Source organism: Daucus carota, chromosome 1, assembly GCF_001625215.2.
Source record: "Daucus carota subsp. sativus chromosome 1, DH1 v3.0, whole genome shotgun sequence".
Taxonomy (NCBI): Eukaryota; Viridiplantae; Streptophyta; class Magnoliopsida; order Apiales; family Apiaceae; genus Daucus; species Daucus carota.
This window is the reverse complement of record NC_030381.2, coordinates 17,465,879-17,489,128: the sequence shown is the minus strand read 5'-3', so window position 1 is coordinate 17,489,128 and position 23,250 is coordinate 17,465,879. Positions and strand designations below refer to the sequence as shown.

The 23,250-nt window shown below is 33.0% G+C and overlaps 1 protein-coding gene across 5 annotated transcripts; it reads right to left on the bottom strand.

Moving 5' to 3' along the window:
* Nucleotides 1-2,860: 2,860 nt before the first annotated feature.
* On the bottom strand, nucleotides 2,861-21,409 carry LOC108204383 (serine/threonine-protein kinase STY46). Of its 5 annotated transcripts, none has more exons than XM_017373784.2 (16): nucleotides 20,932-21,409; nucleotides 19,678-19,792; nucleotides 18,535-18,653; nucleotides 18,196-18,315; nucleotides 16,013-16,079; nucleotides 15,717-15,827; nucleotides 15,304-15,354; nucleotides 9,902-10,029; nucleotides 9,701-9,808; nucleotides 7,553-7,626; nucleotides 5,831-6,006; nucleotides 5,117-5,212; nucleotides 4,450-4,530; nucleotides 4,287-4,337; nucleotides 3,394-3,538; nucleotides 2,861-3,310 (listed from the first exon to the last, which is right to left on the bottom strand). In XM_017373784.2, exons 1-16 carry the CDS (start codon nucleotides 21,111-21,113, stop codon nucleotides 3,288-3,290), a joined length of 1,647 nt encoding a protein of 548 aa, XP_017229273.1. In that variant the 5' UTR covers nucleotides 21,114-21,409; the 3' UTR covers nucleotides 2,861-3,287. The 5 variants fall into 5 exon arrangements, with proteins under 5 accessions (XP_017229273.1, XP_063948268.1, XP_017229271.1 ...); XM_064092198.1 differs by having other exon boundaries at nucleotides 3,398-3,538; nucleotides 9,902-9,999; XM_017373782.2 differs by having other exon boundaries at nucleotides 3,398-3,538; nucleotides 20,932-21,407.
* Between the last annotated feature and the right edge of the window lie 1,841 nt (nucleotides 21,410-23,250).

The window sequence follows — 23,250 nt, the reverse complement described above, 5'->3', positions numbered from 1 at the left end:
TATTAACCACATGCGAATATTATTTTTTAATACATAAAATAATTAGTCAATTGATCTAATTTATATATATATACATCGATATCATTTACATAATCAGAAGCAAAATACAACCGACAACGTGTATAAGAGGGAGTGAGGGACGCTGTGTAAGAATATGAGATCATGTACCATGGGTTGCCCTTTTAGAGCATTCGCATTGGGTACCTCATCCCTATCCCTATATTCTTACTAAATTTAATAATTCCCCAAAATTATCTTCATGAATTTAAAAATCTTTCACATCTCATTCCCCATCCTATCTTACCCCATCCCTATATTCCCTTTTATAATATTTCTTTCTCTCTCTTTCATTCATCATCTAATCAATTGCACTTGAAAATAAAACTAAAAAATGAAAGAAAAGAGGATGGGGAATGTACAGTGAGTCCCCAAATATGGGGTTTGAGTTAAAACTAAACCCTATTTTAGGGTTTCGGATGTAGCTTCAGTTTTGATAAAAAGTTACTCCCTCCGTCCCAGTCATTTGTATACAAATGGCTGGGACACGGAGACCAAGAAATTGTGTAAAAATGAGTAAAGTTAGATGAAAAGTGAGTATAGTGGTGGGACCCATTTATATTTAATAATAGATTTGAGATGGTGGAGGAAAGTAGTGGGTGTAATAGTGTTTATATTATTATAAAATGGAGATAGTGGAAGAAAGTAGTTGGTGTAATGATGTTTTATATTATAAAAGTTTACTACTTTTGGAATGTATACAATTGATGGGACGTCCCAAAAAGGAAACTGCATATAATTCACTGGGACGGAGGAAGTAAGAAATTCCATAAATTACGAGGATAGGGAAACATATGGGGGAGCCAATTAGGGGTGGCAGTTTCGGGTAACGGGTCGTGTTCGTGTCAGCAATCGGGTCAATTTCGAGTCGATTTCGGGTCAAGCTAAAATCACTTAAAATTGAATAAAACTGAAAATTGAAGTTATTAGAAACGAAATTAGAATTTCGGGTCATGTCGGGTCCATTTCGTGTCAAAACGGGTGATTTTCGGGTCACTTTCGGGTTTTGTCTCAGTAAATCGGGTTACGGGTTTGGGTCGGGTTCGGGTCGGGTTCGGGTCGTGTCTGATATTGCCAGCCCTAGAGCCAATGGGAATGCTCTTAGTCTACCAAAATCAATAAATCATGTAATCACAAAACTTATTTTTAATCACAAAAGAATATGTAATCACAAAAGAATTATTTTTAAAAAATTATATAAAATTATAATGAAATAATAAATACTCCCTTTGTCTCATTTAATTGTATACGTTTCTTTTCAACTGTTCGACACGCATGTCAATTCTCTTATAAAATATAGTTCCGTAACTTTATTTTGAGATTTTCTTATTCTGAATAAAAATATAACATCCAAACTTTAATTCAGAAAAAAAAAATTCAAAAATAAATTACACAACTACACTCTACAGGAGTATTAAAGTCCGTGCCGCGTCCCCGTCCCCAATGTATACAACTCAGGGGGACGGAGGGAGTACTTATTAGAAGATGCGTCCGCTCAATCTGAGTATCTGACCCGTCATTAATTTCACCAAACTTCTTCGTATCCTTTCCGATCTTCATATATATTATAAAAAAATTATACATAAATATCATATAAATTATTAAATATAATAAAATTTATATGTACTTTTATTATTATTATTCAAACTTTTATTAGTTCATACCGTAATATAATTTATATCTTATAATTTTATGTTCATTTTTTGGTCATACGATAATTAAGTGTTAATTCATTTTTGATTAATTAATTAATTAAATATCTCAAATGACACTCCCTGCGGTAGTTTTTTATTAAGCACTCATGCTAATAATACTAACTTATAACCCGTGCAAGAGGTACGGAAGTTTTTTAGTTATTTATAAATTTTTTAAATATATTGTAAATGGTGTGAAAAAATTTAATTTATAATTAATAAATTAAAATTTTCAATTAAATAAAATTAATTTGCATATATTTATTCTACAAATAACACCGGGAGGAAATATTTATTTTGGATTAAAATTTATATTAGATAAAAATAAGTTTGTGATGGTGCGATTTATATGATTCTACTAATAAAACTGATAGAAAATATTTAGTTTGGATTAAAATATGCGGTTTATTAATTTTAAAATATATTAGATAAAAATAATTTTATGACGGTGCGATTTTTATAATTCTACAATTAAAACTGGTAGGAAATATTTATTTTAGATTAAAAAGAATCATAAACATGTGAAAGACATAATTCGTTTTGAATTCAAGAAAGGAATTAGAAACATGCAAGTAAATATCAAAATAGAAGTTAATTTTGTTCAAATCTAACGGTACTTATTTAATCGATAGACAATCCAACGGATGAGAAGCTTTTGGACCATGCGACCAAATTATCTCTATTACACTTATTATATGTAAGTATATAATAGGCCGGTTTTTTTTTTTTTTTTTTACAAACAAAGTGATTTTATTAACTTGCATCAACCAAAATTACAGACTTAATTCCAATGGGAATAGAATTCCCATCGAAAATCCGATTTGGAAAAGATATGCAAAAACAAAAATCACACTCAAGACAAATCTCCCTGAGCTGACACTACAACCTGAATTGAAAAATAAAAACGAGTTAAGCAAATAACCGTTAACAAGTTAAGCAAATAATCGTTTATGTTTTCAGACTGTTTAATATACTAATTGGCTTTTACGGCGAAAAAATAAATAAATTATTGGCGCAACGATTAATCAAATGCACCAAAAATTAAGCAATTTTTTTTTAACGTATGAACCCGCAGCCGCTACCCGCTCACGTAATTGCCTACAAACTACTTAAACCAAGGTAAACTGCAATCGCAATTAAGCCACAGGATCTGGCCGAGACATAATCACAAATTCTCCTCCTTTCGGGAGTCGAACTTGTGACCAAAAGGATACAAATCTCCTCAAACTTGTGACCAAGAAGATACAAATCCCCTCTTTTAGTCGACAAAAGACCAACATTTCATTGATTGACTAATTTGCACAACTACACTTGAAGTTCGACTATGAACCCTCTTCGATAGAATTTAAACGCTAAACTGTGACAAGTCATAATTCTCTCACCTCACATTGTCCTGATATTGTGCGTGTGACTTGCACTCTTTTCAATTTCCCAAGAAGACCTCTATATCTATATACAGAGAGGGGTGGAGCGGAAGGGTAATGAACAAAAGAAAGGCTGATCTACCCTATATAAATTGCAGTAAACACTCAGCTGTCAACTGGTGCTTCCGGAGAAACCTGAAAAAATGCATAAAAATTATATATAGAGTTTTAAAGGAGGAATAGAATATTTGTGTGTGTATATTAGTACTCAACAGTACCTACCCTACTTTCTTCAAGTATTTTCTCAAGTTCAATTTTTATCTCTGAAAAGGAAGGCCGTTTGCTTGGACTAGCTTCCCAACATTTCTGCATCAACTCCACCAACTTTGGAGGTGCATCTTTGGGAATATCTGGTCGAAGACCCTGGCACATTGAACGTAAAGAAAGTGAGAGAACAAAAAATTATGCTTATAGAACAGTATTAAAAATGGGACAACGACTTTTAATAAAATAATAAGAAGTCATCTTATGTGTTATGAATTTGTAGGAGTGTAATCACGTTATCAGTGTGGAGATTCTTAATGGAATAAAAACAAACATGCTACCAAGTCCTAACTAATATAATATACTAGTTACAGCCAGGTATTGCAAGGAGTGAACCTGCTTTATGCAAATATATCATCCATCAGTTCATGAAAGTGAATACTATCTACCATTGAAAACTCGTTTTTTAACATTAGTAACAATATAGACATATACATCCAATAAATAGACCCATAAGTAATCCTCCTATTCCAAAGTAACACGAGATTAATCTTTTAAAACAATAACAACGATGCATAATAGTATCTGGATCACGATCTATCAGAAAATTATCCTGAATTTTAGTCCTTACAAAATACTATAGCCAAAAAGACAAAATTCACCATACCAACAAAAATGACACAAAGACTAATTGGCACACTGGCACAACGAACAAGAGCATGCAATAATTGACATCAAATTATCTGACACATGGCCAGAGTAATTTGATCTCACATTCTCACATAGGTTTCTTGTATATTTGCATATATGTATACCAAAAGGTGCATCTTCACAAGATATTTTATATGCCATTTCTATTCTGTTTAAGTGCCACTATTCTATGCTATCTTATTCTGTTTTTACTAACCTGTCTCACCCCCAAAGCAGCTTGTAAGGGTGTCATGGTATCATATGGAACCTGCATCACAATATACAAAAAAGTGGAGTAAAGATCATCTTAATGGAATAAGAATTAACTCAATTATAAGCAACTTGACAGTTATGCACAATATTCAAGCTACTAAATATACCTTTGCTGTCACCAACTCCCAAAGAACAATCGCGAAACTGAACACATCAGCTTTATGATCATAAGGAAGATGATTTATGACCTTCACAGTAAGCAGCAAAATAAGCAATACCATAATGAATGCTCTTAGAATTACAAATACTAAGACAACACCACAAGTAAAAATAGAATGAGGGGTTGCAGAGGTTGATCCCCCTCACACTGTGGACCCAACTTTCATATGCACTCAAAAGAATTGTGAAGAACACATAGGACTAGTTGAAAAGTAAATTTATTATACTTGAAAAGTGCTTCTATACATAAAAAATAATTTTCATTTGCATCCATCTTATCAGTATTTGCCTCGATAACTTCTTCTGATTTTTTGGCAATCATCAATTGCAAAGTTAGAAGGGCTGTTACCAGTAGGCAGTAGGCTACAATGTTAGGAAATATGCATTTGTTGCATCTGTACATATTTTATATTCAGGGTAACTGGCATGGATTTTTGGAGTCTCAACATTTGAAAAATAATATAAAACAAAAATAAATAAATTCACACAGAAAGGGTAAATATTTACTATGTGATACTTGAAAAGTACTGATGATCTGATAGATGTATATCTACTCATATTTCTACCAAATTAAGAAACCATATGATACTGACTGCGAAATGGTTATAATCAGACCTCGGGGGCCATCCATCTGTATGTTCCAGTCTCTGCAGTCATTTCCCCTCCTTGATTCTGGAACCGAGCAACACCAAAATCTGCTACTTTCACAACCTTAAGAAAACAAAAGGCGGTGAATTTGATTTGACTGATCTCGCTAGGGGTACAAAGTAGAGCATATGAAACAAAAATGTTTCTCTCAGGTCCCAACATAGCATATCAAAAAGTTAATAAGTAGTATCTGAGCTCCACAGAATTACTGCTCGTAGTTTCTCTGTAGAATTTCATATAACATGTTAAAGAACAAATGAAGTAGGAATAATATAGTTTAAACTTTCATTAATCATAATGTTTGTAAGGTATATGCAGGCTATATGCTCGAGGACCCTGATATTGTGTGAACATAAATTTATCTTCATCCAAAATTACCTTTATGTTGCCACTGAAGGCATACTTACTCGGCAAAACAATAGATCACCAATATGTAGTGCAAGATATATTTCAAATAATTAATTTATTTGAAGACTAAATAAGTAAATATATATGTGATACTAATTTGAGGCTTTCAATTTTTATAGAGGGAGGGAGGGAGGGAGAGAGAGAGAGAGAGAGAGAGAGGTGTCGAGTGTGTGTGTGTGAGAGAGAGATAGAGAGAGAGGTGCCGGGTGTGTGTGTGTGTGTGTGTGTGAGAGAGAGAGAGAGTCAGATGTGCAGTTTAGTTGTAATACATACACTTTCTGCATCCATGAGAAGATTTGCCGCTTTCAGATCCCTATGAATGATGTTACTTTGATGCAAGTATTCCATTCCACTACAGACATCTATTGCAAACTTCACCAGCTGAGAGAGCTCTATCTTGGTATGCTTCTTATGCAGATATTCATATAGACTCCCTCCAGGCATGAACTCTGCAAGTACCAATGCAAGTTCTTTAGGTTTTCAAGTGAGATGACACTTGCAAATGCAAAGAAACATGCAAGCACAAACAGAAACAAGCATCAACTGGTAGTTTTTCCACCCTGAGACAAGAGTGACAATCAAAGTCAACTAAACTCGATGTATATAAATACAACCATAGAGTACAAGGCAACATAACAGAAACTTACAGGAAAATAACGATAAAGCTTCCAAAATGTTAAAAGACAAAATATGCAACGATAAATGAAAAAAATAGAGGAATATTAACATTATAAAAGTAAGTGTAGAGCAACCGTGATTATTTGAATAAAAGGGTAAGAAACAGTAACTGCTACAGCCTGTTTGACCTGTGATACATCAATTTTCTCCAAATACTACTTTAGGAGATCCTCGCATTTATTCTACTCCAACAAGACTCTTACAGCCCCCTCTTTTTCCTTCCATCTCAACTTTGACAACACATCAATCGGCCCACAGGTAAAAAATATTTACAAGATCATCCCACAGGCAACATTGAACATGAGCACATAAGTAGAAGCATCTACATTCTACAAAGTCACCCTATAGGCTAAAGAGAAAGAAGAGTATACAACTGCAGTATCTCATGTAATACACACTCCTAATATATACAAGTGGCGTTCGACCCTTTTTTGAGAAGAGAGAGGTCAAAAATTGTATACAAGAAAGCATCACATGGTTCAGACTTCAGTAGAGTCATCCCAGTTTAACATTTCTGATTGGTAAATAATATCTAACATATCCTTCAGTTCACTATTTCTTTGTGAACGAGAGCCTGAAGAAAACGATGAACCCCAAAATGATCTTCACTGGAATATTTGGCAATACGTACAGGCCTGTTTGTCTGGTCTTGCAAGTGAGGAGAAGCGCCAATTAGATAGGTAAAATTTCTTATTACAAGCCAGTTATAGTGTTAAAGTATTTAGTGTTAGAGGACAAGGGTAGAGTTGTACATATTGATATAGTTAAGGGTAGATGTGTAAATAGCTAGTTAGTTAGTTGTTAGTTAAGCTTGCTGCTGTATATAAACTCTTGTACATTTTCATTTCAGTAATACAATTTACTCAAGCTGTTTCCAGCTCATTCTGTTTTCCATATAGGACCATGAAAGCTCACTTAAAGGACCAGGCAAATAAGATGTATAATAAGTTTTCTTTCCAGATCTTTCGGTATCACCATCTATTATTTATCATTTGCTGTTAGTCTGTCCAAATGAGAGTATACACTTATGGCTCTCTGAAGCTGTATGTTTAATTTGATCTACATTACATTTGTTGATCAATAAGAGTTCAACTAAATTTGTTAACTAAGTGAAGTAGTTGCCTACATGACAAGACATAAGTAGCATATAATATAAGAGGAAAGAAATAGAGAAGATAGTGAATGTGTATATATGCCATGAGCTTAGATCAACTTTTTAAACAAAATTGTGATCCTTGTAATCTTCATAAAGAAGCTAAAAGGTCAAGTGTGTGTGTGCAGAGCAAATAATAAAGCTTCTCTTTCAGAAGCCCATACCTGTTACTATGCACAAATTAGGAGATTTCGTACATGAACCAATAAAACGAACAACATTCCTGTGTTGAACCTCCCTGCAATAAAATCATATTATAGTATTGAACTACAAGAATACTGCTTAATTAGTTGACTTTCAGAACAGTCATGTAGAATGCTAGAGTTCTATAGGATCATAGTCAATAAATTATTAATTGGTAATCAACAGATTGAAAGCTATAAGTTAAGATTGAAGCAAGGCTGACCAGCTTATAAGTTAGGATGACTGCTCACCTAACACCTAAGCCTACAGGTGCCAGGAGAAGCGAAGTGTAAAAAACAAATTATTTCTTCTTACTTCTTTGACAACTCAGATCACATATTTTTAGTACTTCTCTCATTCCAGAGCCAATTTTGGGCATAAAGAGAGGATCATTCGGAAGTGAATCTAACTCCCCCAAATTCTTAGTGATATAAGAACAAAACTTAATACAGATTTACAACAGTAGCTATAGCTGATGGACATCCATGAGTAGGTGCATCACTTAATAAGCATGAAAGGAGATACTACTGCATAAGCAAAAGTCTATTATATTTTGGTATTTACTCTAAATGGATACTCAGAAAATCATAGAACAATATAAGTTAGGAAAGTAACCTTAGCCTTTTCTTTATGCTTAGCAGCTGGTCGTGTTTTAGAGAAAATTATATAAATCTAGAATTATAGATGGTAGCAGAAAACAAGCAAACAGATACTCAAGAAAAATGTTATTAGATTTTATAAAGGATTGGTGGAAAGGAAATTGTATCTGTCCTGAGCCCCAACCCCATGAGAGTAGCTCAAAAGGTCTTGTGTAGATATCGTAGATATCTTCCTCAGTTAATCCATTAAGTTTACTGACAGATTTGATCCTGCAGCTTCCCCGTACAGGACAAGAACTATAGTAGGGCTAAAGTTCATACGAATTTTTTTTGAAATCTCATTAATTATAAATCACCATAACAAGACTAGAACTGGCCACATACCGAAGAACTTTATAGATGGTGGCAGAAACAAGAAAACATCATATACCCAAGAAAAAAATAATAAGAACATGTCTTTATAGAGGGTTGATCGAAGGGATATTGTATCTAACCTGAGCCCCAACCCAAAGAGAGTAAATTTACAAGACTAGAACTGGCCATGTACTGAAGAACTTTATAGATGGTAGCAGTAAACAAGAAAATATCATATACCCAAAAAATAGATAATAAGAACATGTCTTTATACAAGGTGGGTGGAAGGGATATTGTATCTGCCCTGAGCCCCAAACCAAAGAGAGTAACCAGAAAAGGTTTTGTAGATTTCTTTCACAGTTATTTCATATAGTTCTGTAATATTGACCCCTGAACCTGCCACTTATAGGTAGTGCTGTAAAAAAAAAATTGTGAAAAATTCGATATCCGTCCGAAAAATTCGCAATCGTATATGAGAAAAAGCGGATATTATCCGTATCCGAATCCATGATATTCGAATCCAAAATTATATACATGTATGATATTTAAATTAAAAACATGATATATAACTATATATAATTAAAATTTTATTCTATTAGCTTGTAGTCAGTGTATATGCATTAAATAATACATTTATACAAATTTTATATAATTGTACATATACTATATACATATATATATATATATAAAAAAATCCGACATCCGTCCAAAATATCCGCATTCGTATCCGAGAAAAACCGGATATTATCCGTATCTGAAGTAAAGGGGATATTATCCGTATCTGAATCCAACAATTGCGGATACGGATACGGATCCGAATTATCCGTTTGACAGCCCTTTACAGGACAAGAACTATAACACCACAGCTAAGTTCATTAGATAATATTTTAGAATCTCATCAATAAAAAGTTCAAAACTCACTATTACAGTGGTCATCTGTTGCAGAACTGTCCATGCATATGGAGAGAAAAACTTATTACTAGTGACCACAAATAGGAGTTCAAGCCAATTTAATTTACCTGCCAGGAGTCAGGCAGGAAGCTACGAACAAAACTTAAAAAATATTTTCTTGACTGTTATAACATGTTGTCTGACAATACATTCTTTCGGAATTAATGAAGGTAAGAGATCTTTAACTCCAAAGATATATTTTGTTCTCACTGAAAATTTACTTACCTTAAGATATTGACTTCATGAGCAAATTCATCTTCCAATGTTTTATTCAAGTGCTCAGATCTGAGTACCTTTACAGCAACATCCTGACCACAGTAGGTTCCCCGAAACCTATCATGTACGCCAGAATTATGGTCAGCAGATATATGTGTAATCACGGGAAACAACATATATTTCCGATTCAGAAAAAAAAGCCTCACTCACAAATCTGCACAAGATCCCGTCGCAATTTTCTCATTAATCATCAGTGCTCTTACATCTATATCCCAGTCCCCTGGTTTTGTTTGTGCTACTGCAGCTGGCTGAGAATGTGAAGAACCAGACCGAGAGCGCTATAAAGTTGAAGATAATATTTATACAATATTACAATCAGTCTTAAACAGTAAGATATAGACCTGAATAGAGCACAGATACCTGAAGAATAAATCAAAAGAAAACTAATCAGGTGTTCAGGTGTCAACACGGAAGAATCAAGAGTTTGCACAAGTCGAGGAAGTCAATTTCTCTTTACTAAATAGTCGAAGAAAAATAACAATGACGGGCTCATAATTTCTCAAGGATTCTTGATTAGCATTGATACAAAAATAAGGACAATATAGTTGTATTTGTAGGGAGTCATAAACATTAGTAAGTGAATATTATAATACAGATTTGTAATGTTATACTACAATCACATAGCTACACCATCATCCTGTTGTATATCTCCTTTTTTGCGTCATAAACCTCCATTTTTAGAGAAAAGGCCCGTAAGAGCACTGGATTAAAGAAAAAGGCCCAGAAGGGCACAAACAAAAACAGTGCCTACATTTGTAACTTATAAACGTAGATTTCATTTGCGTTATTGTTGCAGTACAACAAATCATTTAAGTTGGGTGATAAGAAGTTGGAAATGATGGCAGCAACACATGGGATCTATCCTATGAACTAGACACGGATTTCAACAGAGGACATGACTGCTTTTAGTGCATCACATGCATGAAGAATGTTGCTGAATAACGCATTTATTACATGCGTTGAAGTCAACGCAAGTTCATGTCACGTTCTCATAAGCACAGTTTACGAACAAAAAAGCAAGGTAACGAATTATTATAATTTATTTGCAACAAACGTTAATGTAATATGTGTTTTCCTGTGTCAAGAAAGGCCAGTTTTTCAGATTGTGCTTTTCTGGGCATTTTTCTAGAAATTGTGCCTTAAGGGGCCAACACCCCAAGTTTTACTAGATCCAACCCGTACATTAAATTGAAAACTAATCAGCCTATTCAATAAATCCAACACTAATAGTCCAATACAATCACAACCGTCAATAGATATATACACATAAAGCCACTCGCTCCGATGAGATTGATTATCTTGATTGGCTATATTTTAAAAATGGCGTGTTATTATTATTTCAAAGAATATATTGTTTTAATATGGTAATAGATGATGTGAAATCTTGCTACAAATATCTAGAGGTTGGCCAAATATAACCAGTATGAAATGGTTGGCTATATTTTTTTGCTAAGAGGAATGATCCATTCGAGAGTGCCCATCTTTTTTACATATCATCTACATTTTCTGTTCACGGCATTGCCGCCTAGACTTTGCTTTTATAATTTTCAAGATGCTCCAACTGGTACACATCCCAAATTAGGTATAACTTTGACTTTCACACGTATTTTAGAGTGAATATAAAAGATAGCTCTACAACTTACTTTTTTTATTCTTTTTTTGTGCACAAAAATTCGAATATTATATTATTATTCAAAAGAATAATATTTGGAAAACAAGTCATAGAGCTATGTTTTTTATGCACCTTAAAGCGCGTGCAAAAAGTCAAAGCGAAATCAAATTTGGGATAGAGGGTGTAACTTCTTAGTCTTCTAAAAGACTCGATAAGAGTTGAGCTTGTGGCAGAGGTAATCATATCAAAAGATACCGAAGAACCAGAATTGAGCATAATATGTCCACGACTCCTAGTTGTGGCTAATTCAAGAGAAACCTGGCCCATTTAAAGTAATATTTATTTACATGTACACTCTGTTACCCGGACTTACCATTTTTGTCCTTGCACCCGTGAACACCGGACATGGGACATCACATGGATGTGGGGTATGGGATATAAGTTGGATTCTTGTTTTTAAAACCAGACACTTCACCTTGAAGCATTCCATTTTAAAATAAAAATGAAGGTCTTTACACCAAGTTTAAAGTGCAAGGTCCATCTACGACTTGTTTCTATGTTATTCTATTGGTTTTATGTCATAATTTAACATACATAATCAAGTCTATGTGATTCATGTGAAGTAGAAACTAATTTTATGAATGTACTATAAATCATCAATATACTTATATAAAGGAGAAGCGAGGGGCGTGTATGTGGCGCCTCTCACATCGCTCCGTTCTATTTTCTAATTTTCTGGAATTTTTGGATGAAAAATATCAAAAATTAGAACTACCTTTTTTGGTTTTGGGTATATTAGAAGCAAGTTTTAGAATCTGATTTTGTTTCAGATTATTTATGGAATTTAGTAGCTTGAAAATTATACTCTGATTTTGTTTCGGATTATTTAATTATTGCAAAGAGTAGCATACAAGTCTTTCTGCACCTATAAATACCCCTATAGATTGTAAGGTTTTGGATCATCAAAACACAACCTCCTCTTTCTCAATACCACAACCCTACCTCTCTATGGTGATAGTTCTCTTGCTCGATTTCTAACTCAGTGGTGCCTATACAGTATTAAAAAAATAAAGATTGTTGCAAGCAAAGGTAGTTATAGACCGCTATGTGGGAGTCGACAAATCCAAACACGGGAAAAGAATATAGTGTTGACATGATATTGATATATAATATTAACAAATGTACTATTAGTGATGTATGTTCGTTGGTTATTCTTTTATAATATTTGTTTTGTTCATCGGACATGTTTGTTATTATTAATTTTTGAGAAAAGTGCACTTTGTGTACCTGAACTTAACCCATTACAGCACTTTCAATACTGTACTTTAATATCCTACACCCGATGTATCGTACTTCTCGATTTTATGCAGTTGGTGTACTTCCGTCATCTCACGCATAACGCCGTGAGATTAAAATGTAATTAGCAGGGTTAATTTAGTCTTTTAAATAATTAACACACATTATAGCTATCTTTTTCACGTGCTCTCTCCAACTCAGATATCTCATCATCTCCTTCTTCCCCATCATCTCTTCTTTCGCAAACTCATTCTCACAAATTTAAGTTAGATGTTTTTGTGCACAATCAATCCAAAAAAATTAGAGGAAAGTGACAATGTAAGAACATGATTTACTTTTCAAAAAAAAAAGACAAATAAAATTAAGATTCGTCATACTTTAAATTGTTAATTACGTGTATAAGTTTATTTTCATTTTTTTCACCATGAATTATAGTCCAATTTTGCAATTTTATATATTATTATTGGTATTACATCAAGATTTTTATAATATAAAATTTATTTTATCCTACAAATATTAATTTTGAATCATTAATATACTTTTTATAAACAGCCACAAGATTATATTATTCTACAAATATTAATATTAAATCATTAATACAATTTTTATAGGCCCCCGCAACGCGCGGCTTTTCAACTAGTTACTCTATATAAAGTTTTACTTGTATTAAGCCTAAGTGCCGAGTACCTGATAAAACAGATAATTTATATATGCTTTTATACGATTTATTCCCATAATTTTAGTATTTTGTAAATAATCGGGGTTTTACTAATTGATTTTAAGTGCTTAATGGCAAGAAACTAAATATTCCTAAAGTTGGATTAAATCAAGCTTATTTGGGCTTAGTCAGATGGAAATTCGGATTTTATGGATAGCCTACAAAGCAAATCTTTTTTGGGCCATAACTGGATTTCTAGACATCAGAATTAGACGATTCAACAGCCCACGCGAAGATAATGGAACTTTCTACAAGTTAAAGGTGGTCCAGTACTTAAAATCCAACTAAAACAGCCAGAAACAGGCCTGAAAGTCAGCCTACAAATTTATTTTCAGAATCCAACTTAATTTAGGAAATTGGATATGTTTTTCAAGGAAACCATTAAAAACACAATTATTATTAGGGTTCGTATGCTTAACACAGTTATAGGAATCGCGAACCTATAATTGAATTTATAGGATTCATAATGAATCGGGAGAGATTTATATTTCTTGTTCATGATATGACATACATAACTCAAATAATTAATTGGGAGATGATTAGGCGAGTTGTAAAACAAGAAAACCTTGGTTCGTGATAGCTTATAATTTGATTTTGGTTGATCATGGGAGTTACTTCAAGGTTAAATTATAGTTATTATTTTGTTTCTTCGGAGAGAACATTATAAACAATAGAAGGGTTGTTTTTAGCAGAGTAGAGAATTAAATATCACAATTGATTGACATTCACCGTAGCTAACAAAGAAACCTAATTCTTGGATTGCTTATTATCATCGTTAATTCATACTTTTAATTGTTCACCAGTTTAATTTAGTTGATAGTAAAAACAACAATTTTCCTCTAAACTTCTAAATAAAAAGAAGTAATATACTTGATTTGATATTGTATTCACTTCTTTCCCGAGAACGAACTTTATAGAAATTCACTACAACAGTCCCTGCACTCATGTCTAAATTCGGATCGATATCCAAGAATCCTAATTATCCTAAGAACTAAGAATCTGACTCTTAGAGTTGAACCAGTGTCGGACACCCGTACCCAGGTCCGGGTAACATAGCCTGTACACCAGACCAGAGGGTCGAGATGAAATACATCTTTTATTACTATGCAATTCCTCTATTCCTCTTTTTGATTAAACTGCTCTTGGCATATTCTTCCATAATATACTATTAGTTTGCAGAAAGCAAAAAAGTGACTGCGTACTTGACAAAACAAATTAGATGCTATAAGCCAAAAATGATTTCACTTGTGATTTGAACAGAGGGAATTATCTTCTTTTTGCTTTTGATTTGAACAATTATAAGAGATAATAGATCGGAATTATAATGGTAAATCTGTAAGGTCTTCTTTTACTCTCTCTGTTACACAATAACAGTCCTATTGGAATTGTGCATATATTAAAGGGACTTAGAATTCTTTACTTGTGATCTGCTAGGTTGGTCATTTGTACCCCTAAAATTGACCTATTAAGAAAAACAAGGGTGTTGCTGCGTAAGTGTGGACCTTCTTCAGACTGCAAATGTAGAATTCTTTTGCACTAGATAGAACTTAGATTCGTTAAGGGTGTACTTTATTTCCACGAAAGAGGATACTGTAAGATTATATGTTATATTACCGATGATTGTTTGTTGAATGCACACAAAACAAAGGCAGGCATGTTTATAGTTCAATGAAGATACGGCCCTTGAAATCCATGGGGTATGAGTTTCGTCAAGCAGTCCTACTAGTCTGACATATTACTTCTATGTAATAATTTACCTGAACTCATGTATGATCTACTTCAACATTAAAATAATCGTTGACAATAATCTACAAAGTTGCTAATTTCCAGTACACAGGAGTAAACTTATTATCATTTCAACCTCCTACATTTCCACGGATGAAAACAGTACCAAAAATAAACCAAGAGAGTATAGGTGGGCTGTACCTCACTTCTTCTAATCGCTTTATCCACAGCCTCGTGCAAATCATTGATATCCTATTTACAAAGTTGCAAATCAGCAATAATGGACAAAGCAGAGATCCTAAATTAAGATTTATGATTAAATTTTATCTATTACATGGCACTTCCCCAGGGAATAGGCAGAATTCAGTCAAGAAAATTGCAGATAGAAAATGGTATCATTTTATCCAGATTAAATATGAGAGTAAATAAATTACAGAACAAGGCCATTTTCTCAGATATAACCATAGTTTCAAAAACTGCCATAGAAAAATTTACACTTACATTAATGAAATCCATTAACACCAATCAGTCCCCAAATTGAACAGTTTGATTTAGGTATGGTAAGTTTTTGCAAGGGACAAAAAAGAATATCAGTATAAGAGGATAGGATGTACCTCAACAGGCCATCCATCTACCACAAATACATCCAAGGAATATCCATCAGTTGTTGAAAACACGTGAGCTTCACGGATGTTGAGTCCAATGTCAGAAAGCAAAGCAGAAAGCTATAGAAGAATGAATGGAAAGAAAAGATTTAATATGTTGAATAATGATTATATTACAACTCAAATTAGTATGTAAACCTTAAAATTCCTTATTCTTAGAAGCTGTTGCATGTCCATATAATAAGATCAACAGTATATTTCTTTTAAAACAAATAGTCATCAAATAACCAGCTCCACAAGAATACCTGGCTGAGAAGCTTGGGTTTGTCAACTGTAGAAAATATAACTTCATGAACCAAAACTGGTTCCTGTCTGCATGATCTCGAACAGGGACCGAAAGAAGAGGGAAATGTAGAATGTAAAGCTTAGTTAATAAAAATGATTTTTCTAATGAAAAAAGGTTCAAAATAAAGTAAACAGAAATTGTTTAATTGAATAGCATAAGGGTCTCAAAGAAGCTTTCATTTGCATAACAAATTCTGGTATACAAAAACTACAAAAACTAAGAATCAACAAGAAACTGTAGGAGACAATTAAAAACATAATATAACTAAAAGGTAGAACCACAGTAATGGTTGTAACAGTTATTGTTGGCAATACATAAGCTTGTGTTATACTCAATAGCTTAAAACCTTCTAGTCCCTTGAGTTGTCAAAACTAAGGAAATACTCTTATAACTTAACGGACTGCATTTGGTACTTACGATCCTTCTATGGAACATTATCTATCATTTGTAACTAGTAGATTAGTAGAATAGATGATTTCGACTTTCATTGCAGATAATACTAATTTCTAAATGTAGTAGTACAACTCAAAAAGCATTTTTCACACTCAGATAAGTAGTTTGTGACACTGACGACCGTCCAAAGCTGCGTGAGAGCAAGTCCAATGGTTGTGATAAAATAGATGGAGCTATTGCTATAATTTAACATCAAATAGTGATTTTTGGTGCTAAAATAACAATATCTCTCCAATGGTTGGTTCTATATCTTGTTCCAAATTTAACTTATTCTCCAAGTACCCCACTTTTTTAAGAACAAATTTAATTTTTCAACCTAACTTTACACCAAGGTCCCACTATTTTCATTTTTGGTGAGGTGGCAATTATAGCTCCATCTATCTTTTGTTCTATATTTAGAACAAACTATAGCATTGCAATATTTTTGCACAAGATATAGAACACCATTGGAGTGGTGATTTTTAGTTTTAGTTCTATAAATAAATATAGAACAAGAACTAGCACACCATTGTACTTGCTCTCATGTAGCCATCTCAAGACTCACTACTTTTTGATGATTAAAAATTTCCTAATAGAGATCCATTAATGAAGCGATACCTTTACAACTGCAATTTTAAGGAGATAAACAAGTTCAGGTTTTTTATTAACAAGCTAGGGCTAGGCCAAGCCTATCCCAAGGGGCTACATCATCCTGGTCTCTCTTAAAGTTTGGATTAGTAAATCTCTAGCTAAGCTCAAGCTTTTGGAAGCAACAAGCCAAGTGAAGCTCAAGTGCAACTCATTTTTTCCTCTAAACAAGCCAAACCAACCATATAGTTTATTAAGCAGACCAAAGATTTGCAAGCCGGAACTTCGCATACATGTCTACATATATGCATATAGGGTCAAGTTCCACTACAAACATGAAAATTCACTGAATGTACAAATAAGATTCGGCTAAAATCTGAACGTGTCTCAACAAACACCTTAATGTTTTATGAAGTCGAACAGAATCCACATTAGGATAGGTGTGGAGTTCCAACCCTTCACCATATTCTCAAGAGAAAAATGATTTGGACACTTATTTAATTTTGACCCATAAAAGGCCTCCTAGTCATTCACTCCTCAATCCATAGAATAGGGCAATAGGTTGTTCAAGGAGTGGAAGTGTTTGAAATGTTTGATCCATCGAAGCCTACTACTAGTAACACAAAGCCCATAACTTAATATATTTTTTTGTAACATTCTGAGTGTTTCAGCATATTAAAAACTTCAAATAAAATAAAATCTACCTATCTCAAGTTTCTCTGATCCGGATCTAGTATCAGTGATTTACCCAACTGAAAACAGAGATTTTACTGTATTTCATGGATTATCAAATATCCTATTTAATATCTCGGCAGCGTCATGCTACCGGTTTGATCACAGTTCTGACTTCTGGGTACACAGGATTTCTGATTTAATTCACTCTTCGTACAATAAGCCTGGATACAAGAACATGTAATTCGCTAAAATCAGAAATGTGATTCAATTAATGTATTTTGTCATCTAAATTAATTTGTATTTGAACACATACCTATGTTCACATATATTGCATGTCGAGTAGAACTTAAAAGAAATCAAAATCGGCAACTTGCCAATTTGCTTCAACATCATACAATTTTATATATATGTAATAGAACGATAATAAATAATTTCACTAAAAATTACCTTTCAGGGAACAGTTCATCAAATTTTGCCATCTCCTTGACCGTAGAATTCCTTTTAACATCCAAATTTAGGTCACCAAGCTTAGAGCAAGGCTCAAAGTCAATTTCTAAAGTCCTGTCTCTTGATAGAGAAATTAATGATTGTTACTAAATATAAAGGAAAACTGAAAGAGTAAAAAGAGAGATCAGGCATTGAACATTGCTTAATACATAATTTGAAGTTAGCATAAGGGACAATCTGGATAACAAAGCCAAATTTTCTTTACATCATTTTACACAGATCCGATATTTGTCAAATAACAAACAAAAGTTTGTTTATTAATATGAATAAGTAAAACACCTGTGCTGTGATGACTTTATCCCTTTATTACTATCTTTTTCATCTGTACAATGCATTGATGTGGATAGAACACTTGTAACTTGTTCTTCGTTGTTAGTATCAGCTCTAATTCCAAAAGTCTATCCGCCGCAAAATCAACGCCGTACAGCAGACATGAAAAACAAAAAGAAAACGTAAGTACAGTGTAACTAATAATATACAAGAACAAATAAAGACTTACATTAACTACCCCTCCTGATAAACATTTTCTTAAAATGGAATCATTTTAAACTTCCATTAGTTACTATCTTCGCATAATCTTGTCAATGCATTATTATGTAGAGCTGAATTAGCACTACGCATATGCGACCACTGACTATCACTGGGTTCAACTATAAGCTTAAATGTTGTCGAAATAATGTGCATATTAAATTCAGGCAAGATCATATCCCATACTAACCAGATACATCCTTTGATTAGATAAAAACAAGCGATCAAAATATAACGTGAAAAGTATATTTAATTTAGATATCGACAGATATGCTTGTTACATTTAACTTTTAAGATTAAGAACTAAACTGATAGAGGGTAAAAACTAAAAGAAGAGATGTGTAAATTCTAAGTTCAGACTTTTGGAAACTTGTATGAGAATCACATAGAATCCAATATAGAATCCCTCTAAGATGTGGTGTATGTCAAAAGAGATATAGGAAACAAATATAAGTCAGCCTCTTTCAAATTGTATCCTTGAAACTTACAAAGAAAACTGAAAGTTATTGACAGACGTCTGCGTGGATAAGTGCATGCAATGGATATGCTATAATGTGTAGCTTCATAATTCCAGATATTCCTCTTTATTTATTTCTGCATGACAAGTGCGTGTTAAAAGAACTTGCACAACAATTTATTAATTGAGTTCACCTTCCAAGCTTTATGGTATTCTCTAGCTACACTGTGCTTCTTTTTTATTTAACAGTTCCAATTTTGAACAAGTAATAACCCTTTACCACTAAGCAAGCTTTGAATAACTTCATCCATTACATAATGGATAAACTTGAGTACGACTATTTAGGTAAAGTGTAACTAGTAAACACTGATAATGCACCATTTCCGGTGTAATAACATGCAAAGCAGTGCTGTTGTATATCAAATCTAATGCAGTACCTCAACAAGGCGAACATTGAAAACAAGTTGATTATCGGAATCCTTTGCTAGAGTAAGAAGCTTGTGATGCAGCAGAACATCATCCACTCTATCCATATTGATATCCAATGCGTAACTTAAATAAAAGGACAAAAAGAACATCAATAAAAAATTAAAAGGATCATCACTAAAACAAATGCAAAAAAAATCGATAGATGATTGTCATTAATGGCTATGTTTGAGTGACCTGTGTGTTACTCTTCTACCTAAAAACAACCATAAATTGTTATAATTCCACCAGCTTATAAATCTTTATTATTCCACCAGGTTATTATTATAACATTAAGAAGCAGTAAAGCACAGAAGCTCTTAACACACTTTGTGTACAAAACAAACAGAATTAAGGACTATCACTATTACAAAAATTTCCAAACTGCACCATTTCAACCAAATCCTTCTTTGCTAATACATGGAATATACGCATGCATATATTAAAGCACACATCACAAACTTAAACCTTGTACTCCATTCATAAACAGACAAACAAAGTAACATGTAATTAGCAAGGATATAATTTCACATCAATTAGAACATTCTCATATATCCTCATTAGCCTTGTTCAATTTCAATTGTCACAAATTAAGTGTTGTGCTTACATGTACGAACAATAAACAGGAACTGTAATCGTATGAACAATACACCTATACTAATCACTAACACAGTACTATTTCTAGAAGTTTAGGCAAAATTATAACTAATGAACTAAAACCACAGCGGAACTTAGAATTTGTATGAATATATAGATGTAGATAAGTAAATGTGACGTGTTCATGTTATATGGCTAGAAGCCAAGCTACTGAAGTGATAACTCATAGTTTCCGGTCTCTATTTATCAATTATGCACATCATTTTTAGCACTTCCAAATTTACAAATTGTGTTTTATGTGTTGAAAACCGTGTATGTTTCTACTGAAAGTAATAACCAACACATTAACAACACAAACAAACCATATGAACAATATACAAAAATTAATTGCCAACACATTATTAACACAAACACGTTCTAAGCAAGCTATTTTGAACTAACCTAAACCTTTGACCTAAGTTTAGGCAATCTATAAACGAATCACCAACACATTAGAAACACGTTTGAGGCAAGTTAATACGAACTAACTTCCAACACATTCCACAGAACTTAGCCAAATTACGAACTAATTGCGGAATCGAACTTGAAATTTACACATAAATGTGAATACAAGCAAGTTAATGTGATACCTAGAAGGCAAGCTATTGAAATGAGAATCGAGCACTTGCCACAGCTGAGTATTCGAACCGAAATCTTGGTTTCCGGCCTCTACTAAGCGATTATACACATCATTTCGTATATCGTAGCCTCCGAAGCTCGGAACAGTTCTCGGCGGCGATGAGCTCTCTCCGACGCCTTCAATCAAATCCATAGCAACAGTATTGTGTGTGTGTGTGTAAGTATACTATGTGTGTGTGTCTGTATGTATAGCTATGGAGACGTGTAGAGTTAGTTGTTGCGAGTAAATTTAAGTAGAGAGATAGCAGGTGGTGATCGGAGAGAGAATCCGAGGCGGTTGAGGGAGAGATGGTGTTTGTATATGTGGAGAGAGAAAGTGGTGTGGAAAACGTTTGAACTAGCTATAATTGTTGTGCTTTTTGAGAGAGAGAGAGAGGGGGGGGTAGTGGATAGGATTGTGAAATAAGTGTAGTTAGTGAAGTGGTAAAGAAATGGAAATGCAAGGTTTGGCGTTGGAATCCGAAGAGAAATTAGTTAGGCAAGTAGAAATGGAATCTAGTTAGTTAGTATATTAATTATAGTAAGGAGTAATGTTTATGTCCCTAATTTCTCTATGTATTAAGAGGCTTGATTCTAAGGTATAAATAATTAATGGCATAGTTATAAGTAGACAATGAAATTTCGGTGAAAACAAGTTTCTATATTTTTCTTCAAAAGAAAAGGACAAGTTTCTATTTTTAAAATTTTAAAAATTATATATTATTATTATTATTATTATTATTATTATTATTATTATTATTATTATTATTATTATTATTATTATTAAGTTGTGTACTTTTGTTTATGCATAATCTTTTAATTTGATTCTTTTCACCAATCTCTAATTTTTTCTTGAAACCTCTAACATCTAAACAAGACAAAGTCACGTTGTTTAACACTATTTGGAATTAAAATGAAAAATAATAATTTGATAAAAATTGAGGAAGCTATATTTTAAGACATTATATATTGAGATATATATATATATATATATATATATATATTGTGAGAATACTTTTGATGAATGAGTCCATATCTGAGATTTATTTTTCAATTTTTATTTTTTAGTTCTGTAAAATTAGTATTTTTTTTATTACAAAAGTTATTGAGTTCAATATATTTGATGACGAGAAAAAGCTATGTTTATGAATTAAAAAGTATATACTCTCCGATATAACAAGAAAAATAGATTATCTTTTCGTTATTGATAAGATAATAAATTTAATAAATTATAAATTTTTTTTCTCTAAAATTTTGTTATTTTAAGAAATAGAATTACTAGTATAAACATAAAGCAAAGAGCAACGGGCCATGTTGAATATTCTCTGTTTTCTTCATTTTGGTGCTACAGAGTAGGGGTGTACACGGGTTGGTGAAACCGACCGAACCAACCCAAACCGACCATATCTCACCCGAACCAATCAGAATTTTTTTGACCCGATTGATAATTGGATTGAAAAATGAGTAACCCGATTTAATTGGGTTGGACACGGGTTTCGGTTTTTTTTAACCGATCCAACCCAACCCGATTAAAAAATATTAAATTACATATAAAAATCATTCACCCCACTCTAGTAACCCATAATATGTTAGCCTAGTTCATTTAACTAATTGTTGATTTGTTGTATTTTGCAATTGTTGATTTGTTGTGCTTTACTAATTGTTTCTGTTCAACTTGATTTTTAAATTTATTGCTGTAATTCTAAAGTTTGTGGTATCGAGCTTAACTTAGTATCGAGCTTTAATTATTTTGATCAGTAGTGCAAGTTTCTTAAGATGTTACAGTGATTAACTCATTTTGTATACACCGGGTATTTCACATGCTTCTTGTAGTACATTCGGTTAAAGTTTTATCTTTTTATATGTCGAAATTTGGTTTTGCTAGATTATGGAAAAGAAATTATTTTATATTTCATAACCCGATCAAACCGATCCGAACCAATCCGAACCGAAGTAATACAAATTGGTTTGGGTTATGAATTTATTTTTCATGGTTCGGGTTGAGAATTTGAAAACTCGATTTAATTGGGTTGGGTCGTTAAATTTCTTTAACCCGCCCAACCCGAACCGTGTACACCCCTACTACAGAGCCATATTGGATATTCTTGACATGGAGTAGCAGACCGCGCAACACCGTGCACAGATGATGATGACGACACGCCAAAACGCATCATAATCATATTCATCAACATTAGGGAAAGTGGGATTAGCAAATAGAATGCATAGTTGAAAAGTGTGATGTGAAATTCTAAATGAGTACTATAAAGGCTATAACGACTTGGACAAGTAGA